Source organism: Triticum urartu, chromosome 1 (assembly GCF_003073215.2).
Source record: "Triticum urartu cultivar G1812 chromosome 1, Tu2.1, whole genome shotgun sequence".
Taxonomy (NCBI): Eukaryota; Viridiplantae; Streptophyta; class Magnoliopsida; order Poales; family Poaceae; genus Triticum; species Triticum urartu.
The window spans coordinates 308767578-308773918 of record NC_053022.1 but is presented as its reverse complement, the minus strand read 5'-3'; the positions used below and the strand labels follow the sequence as shown (position 1 = coordinate 308773918).

The 6341-nt window shown below is 45.7% G+C and overlaps 2 protein-coding genes across 2 annotated transcripts; one reads left to right on the top strand and one right to left on the bottom strand.

The window, feature by feature from the left end:
- Positions 1-696: 696 nt before the first annotated feature.
- LOC125509352 (heavy metal-associated isoprenylated plant protein 39-like) lies at positions 697-2241 on the top strand. The gene is made up of 3 exons (XM_048674315.1): positions 697-1019; positions 1118-1196; positions 1853-2241. Exons 1-3 carry the CDS (start codon positions 1008-1010, stop codon positions 2080-2082), a joined length of 321 nt encoding a protein of 106 aa, XP_048530272.1. The 5' UTR covers positions 697-1007; the 3' UTR covers positions 2083-2241.
- Positions 2242-2970: 729 nt separating this feature from the next.
- Positions 2971-4915, bottom strand: LOC125509341 (pentatricopeptide repeat-containing protein At3g60050-like). The gene has a single exon (XM_048674304.1). The coding sequence runs from the start codon at positions 4718-4720 to the stop codon at positions 3218-3220; it is 1503 nt and encodes a 500-aa protein (XP_048530261.1). The 5' UTR covers positions 4721-4915; the 3' UTR covers positions 2971-3217.
- Between the last annotated feature and the right edge of the window lie 1426 nt (positions 4916-6341).

Below are 6341 nucleotides of genomic sequence, written 5' to 3'. Positions count from 1 at the left end.
ACCATGCAACAAGGAGGTACTCCCTCCGTTCCCAAATATAAGTCTTTTTGGTGATTTCAACAAGTGACTATATATAGAGCAAAATGAATGAATCTATACTCTAAAATATGTCTACATATATCCGTATGTTATACTCCATTTGAAATGTCTAAAAAGACTTAGATTTAAAAACGGAGGGAGTAGAAGACTGGCCAGTCACCGAACCCAACCAACTTGTGGCACTGGACCGGGCGGCCCAAAGCAGAACAAGCAGGTGCCCCATTCGTCCTCGGCCGAGCAGCCGCACAGTTTCGTTCCCAGTAGACGTGAACAGTTTTTGCTAAAAAAAAGAGAGTAGACGTGAACAGTCGAGCCACCGCGAAACAAAGAGGTGGGCAGCAGGTATGCCAACATCGAGTTGCTCTAAAAAAAAAAGCCAAATCGAGCGCCTGAGGTTTCCCCGTCGCCTTCACTCGTCAGTCACTCAAAGGAATCCAGCAAAGCAACAGGTCACCCGGCGTCTGCAGCGCCACAACTCGGCAGCAGCGGCGCCTCCGGCCACGACCGACCCAATCCATCCCTCCTCTTCCGGGAATAAAATCCCGTCTCCATGCGCAAGGTGTGGGTGGGGCGGCCGCCGGTCGGTTGGCAGTGGCACGCACTCGCCCGTCAGCTCACCGACCCTGCCGCCATCCCGCACATACGCACACAGCAGCTGATGCGGGCAGACTCAGACGTCACAGACGATATACAAGGGAAAGTAAACACATCCGCGTACCTCTTCCGCAACGCAGACACCCGCAAGTCCGACTCATCGCTCAACGTCAGTGCCAACCTGCCGTTCAGCAAGAGCACGCACGCTTGCACCTTTATGTAAAGCAAAACCCGACGCCGTCACCAGCTTTGGTCTCTTCTCTTCCCATTGCTCAAAATACCTCGGCAGAGAGTATTCTCAACTCCCGGCTCAGCCTTCCCTTCCCTTCCCTCTCCTGCCTCCGCCCACTCCACTCAGTGCTCCAGAAGCTCGGATGGCGGCCCAGGTACGCAGACGTTGGCTCGGGTTCTTTCTTGGGTTAATTCATGCGATTGCTCGCGCCTGATCCTCGGATTGTATGTATGTTCGGCCGATTCTCAACAGAAGGTGGTGCTCAGGGTCCCGACCATGACCGACGACAAGGCCAAGCAGAAGGCCATCGAAGCGGTCGCGGATATCTACGGTAACAGTCGCCTCCCACCTCTGCTGCTTGTTTGGCCGTGGACTTGGAAGTTTCGGTCTGGTATTTCAAATCGAAGAGGACGATACAATCTGTAGTTGCAGAAGCTGGCATAGTAATTCTTGCATCATCCGTTTGCCATTCAATCTGTGGCTCATGTATCTGAAAGGATTTGCACAGATTTTAGGTGGAAGCTTTAGAGCTGAAATCATGTTAGGTGGGATTATTCTCACACACGCATTGACATAAAGATGGTGACAGTTCAATAGAGCATCGCATATCTCAAATCGCTGCCATCGGCTTTAGGTGGAAGCTTGAGAGGAGAAATTATGTTTGGTGGAATCATCTTGTCATGCATATATTAACATGAAGCACCATTCAACAGAGCCACATCATAGCATGCGAAATGTTATTTAACTTACAGTCTTACACTATCAATGTTCATTGCTAATGCCATGAGGAAAAGTTTGTTTTCGGTCATATAGCAGTTATAATCTTCAAAGAGGTATTTTTCCTTTCTAGTTCTATGACCACCATATCTTAACTCATATAAGGAAAGATGAACGAATATACTGATGGGAAGGGCTGTGACGTATTAACTAATAGTACTATTATACCAGCAAGAAAATGATGCAATACACACCTCGTTTTGTGCGCAGGCATTGATTCCATAGTTGCGGATCTGAAGGACAATAAGATGATCATCATAGGCGAGATGGACACTGTGGCAATCGCAAAGAAATTAAAGAAGGTTGGGAAGATTGACATTGTGTCCGTTGGACCTGCAAAGGAAGAAAAGAAAGAAGAGAAGAAAGAAGAAAAGAAAGAGGAGAAAAAAGAGGAAAAGAAAGAAGAGAAGAAAGAGGAGAAGAAAGAGGAGAAAAAATGATAAAGCATACCACACCATCCCATGGCCTTTCTCCTGTGTGCACTTCTAATAGCTTTGTCTACGGGTCTATGTTTCTAAGAGATATGACTTTGTACCATTATATCTAAAGTACATATTAGTGATATTTCTTTACAGAAGAGAATACACTTTGTTCTTCCATTTCTTAGCATCTATACACGCCTACCTCATCGAATTATCTTCAGTTCTTCATCCATGCCTAAAATGCTCGGCTTTGGGATACCAACATCAAATTGGCAACTCATAAATAAAACCTATGAATATTGTGATGAATCATTGAAGGCATGCACCTACTACCAGATTAATTTTGGAATATTATTTTATTATAAGAAACAGAGGACCAGACGTACAGAAGGTTGACATTGACTAGAACTATAATATTAAAAATTAAACTACCATGTTGCACCTATTGTTAACCCTTAAAAACATGATATAATAGGCTAAAAGAGAACCACTAAGCAAAACAATGCTTAGGCTTTAAGGTCTTGGTGCTAACAGATAATGCACAATTCATCTAAGTTTTTTTCTGATTTGTGACATGTAATCCACTAACCCTATTACTAGGGTTGGCAGAAATGAAACTAGGGAGTTTTGAGTGCTTTCTGTGCTAGCCAATCGAAGGACAAATAAATTTGAAGGCATGTTACTTACCATTTAACATTTATATGTTCTGTCGTCATTGAGTAAAACCATATGCTCCATCTTGTACTGTGGATGAATATCTGACACTACAAACAATATTGATGACTAGTGCCCACCATCTGGTTCAGCACTAAAATTAGGAGCAAAACTACTGTGAATACAGCTCAACAAAAGGAAAACGTTTTTTGTGTGTGTAGGAATTAGGACTATTGAAGCAGTGCTAGTTCATTACTCACAAGTCATGACTAGTGCCCACCATCCTGTCCAACTTTATTCTTGCATAAAACAGTTATGGTATACAACATACATTTGTGCACTTCGCTAAATAAGTATCCCCACACAAAATGTGACACGCAAAGTATATAACGATTATAGTGCAATTGGCTACACGGGATACTCCCTTATGACCTCTCTTTCTGAACAGGAAACAACCAAATTACAAGCAACTCTGCATTTTACTATAGGCCCTCTCACCTCAGCATCTTCTATATCCCCCAAACCTTGACAACAAATGAAGATATTGGCCTTTCTTTGTCATGTACTTAATAACATGATTAGCTTCAGAATCCTTTCCAGCATTTCGCAATCTACACACTAAAGTACTATACACTGAGAAGTTTGGTGTGCATCCGTGCAAGTCCATATCCTTCAGCATAGAGCAAGCTTTATCAAACTCACCTACTATGCAAAGCCCGCGTATCATTGAATTGTATGTGTACACATTCGGAAGCTTCCCTCTCACCAACATATCATCAAACAACTTCTGGGCTTCCTCAAATTCTGCGGCTGCCACATAGCCTGTAATCATAACAGTGTAGCAGACAGCATCCGGTTCACACCCTTTCTTCACCATCTCATCAAAGAAATACCTGCAAGCTTCTAGGTTACCAGCACGGCTAAGACCATCTATCAAGTTTGTGAAATGGAGCACACTTGGCACACAACCAACATCACTCATATAGTTCAGTAAATTGAGAGCTGCAAGCGGTTTGTCTCCTTTACCAAGCACATGAAGCAAGAGATTGTAAGTATGAAGGTCAGGCGTAAGCCCATTCTTTCCCATCTCATCAAGCAATCTATGGAACTGATCCAATTTCCCGAGCAAATACTTTGCACGCATGACCACATTGTATGTCAATACATCAGGAGTGTGCCCCTCCGTTACCATTTTCTGGTGAACCCATTCGATCAAAGAGTACTGTTTGATCGTCAGGAGCGTGTGCAATATCGCATTGAACGAACTCTTGAACGGGCGGTAGTTGAAACTACTTGACTTGATAAACCTTTCCACCAGCCTCCGCCTCAACCCAGCCTGCCCACATGTGCATATCAAAATGTGGAATGTACGAGCAGAGACAGGCAGCCCAATCTCCGTCATCTCCTCAAGCAGCCGCCACATCGCCTTAACCTCCCCGCACTCGGCAAAGACCTTCATAACGAGGTTGTACATGCTCGTGTTATGGCGGTACCCATCCTGCTGCCCTGCCCACACGAAGAACTTGTACGCCAGCCTCGGGTACCTCTCCCGGTTGACACTATCAACAGACACAACAAACTTGAACATCACCTGTCTGACCAGCTCGTTGGTCACCTTCAGGTTCATTTCGTCGAGCGCCTTGCGGGCGCTGAACCCCGGGCCATCCTGCAGCAGTACCTTGAGAATCCTATCTGCCAGCCTCAATTCCTCACGGGGCCTCCGCCTGGAACCGGAACCAGAGGACAAATTTTCGGCATCATAGTCGCCGCTCTCCGGCCGGCCGGGCAGGGGCGGCGGCGGCGGCATGCGGAGGAGCACTTCGGGCGTAACGGTCGACGGATCTAGGCCCGCCTCGCCCTCTCTCTCCAGAATGCAGCCATCATCCTGCTGCCCAGTGCTGGGCGCCTCGACACCGGTTCTTGAATCGTCGCCGCATAGGCGGCGGGAAGGCCAGAACAGCCGGGCTACTCGGAGGGGAGGTGCGCGAGCGCCCCGTATCATAAGGAGGTGCCACTCAGGAGCTCGCGCAAAGGCATCTCCCGCGAGCGGCTGTGGGAAACATGGCGCCGAGCTTTGGCTCGTGGGATGGTGACGACCGCAATGGCGGGGAGCGGGGCTTTGGCTCGAGATGGTTTGAGTTGCGGTGTTTGGGGGAAGAGGAGGCGGGAGCGGCGGCGCCAAGAGGAGGAAACGTCGACCATCGAGGTGTTGCCGTCCCGTCGATACACGCTCGTGCCAGATTGGGCCACACGGCCCATGTTGGTCCTAGTCCAAGCCCACTCTAGAGCAACTCTAAACCATCCTAAGGGCTGCTTTGATTTTCATAGAAATTTTGGAGAATTAGAATCCTTAAGAATTTTTCCTAGGTTGGTTGTTTGATTCATAGGATTAAATTCTATTAAAAAATCTAAAGATTTTTTTACTACCTCTCACGGGATTTCTGGGATCCACTCAAACCTTTTTAAAATAGTCCTTTTGATGCAATCAAACAAACCAAAATCTTGTATGATTGAAATAATCCTTTCTTTTTTTCTATGTTGCAATCGAACGAACCAAAATCTTGTAGGATTGAGATTAACACGACATTTCAATCCTCCTAAAACTTTTTCAGCTCCCGAAAATTCACTCTGAAATCAAAGAGGCCGTGGCCTGGCGCGCGCGTGGGCCGGCCCATATCGCTCCCCCTTCATCGAGTCAGAAGCTTGACTCACTGAATGCGAGATATAGGGGCGCCTGGGCGGGAAAATCCAGCTCCACCTTGAAGGAAATATGCCCTAGAGGCAATAATAAAGTTATTATGTTTTTCCTCATATCATGATAAATGTTTATTATTCATGCTAGAATTGTATTAACCGGAAACATAATACATGTGTGAATACATAGACAAACATAGTATCACTAGTATGCCTCTACTTGACTAGCTCGTTGATCGAAGATGGTTGAGTTTCCTAGCCATAGACATGAGTTGTCATTTGATCAACGGGATCACGTCATTAGGAGAATGATGTGATTGACTTGACCCATTTCGTTAGCTTAGCACTTGATCGTTTAAGTTTACTGCTATTGCTTTCTTCATGACTTATGCATGTTCCTATGACTATGAGATTATGCAACTCCCGAATACCGGAGAAACACTTTGTGTGCTACCAAACGTCACAACGTAACTGGGTGATTATAAAGGCGCTCTACAGGTGTTTCCGATGGTGTTCGTGGAGTTAGCATAGATCAAGAATAGGATTTGTCACTCCGATTGTTGGAGAGGCATCTCTGGGCCCTCTCGGTAATTCACATCACTATAAGCCTTGCAAGCAATGTGAATAATGTGTTAGTTGCGGGATGATGCATTATGGAACGAGTAAAGAGACTTGTCGGTAACGAGATTGAACTAGGTATTGAGATACCAATGATCAAATCTCGGGCAAGTAACATACCGATGACAAAGGGAACAACGTATACTGTTATGCGGTTTGACCGATAAAGATCTTCGTAGAATATGTAGGAACCAATATGAGCATCCAGGTTCCGCTATTGGTTATTGACCGAAGACATGTCTTGGTCATGTCTGCATAGTTCTCGAACCCATAGGGTCCGCACGCTTAAAGTTCTGTGACGATCGGTATTA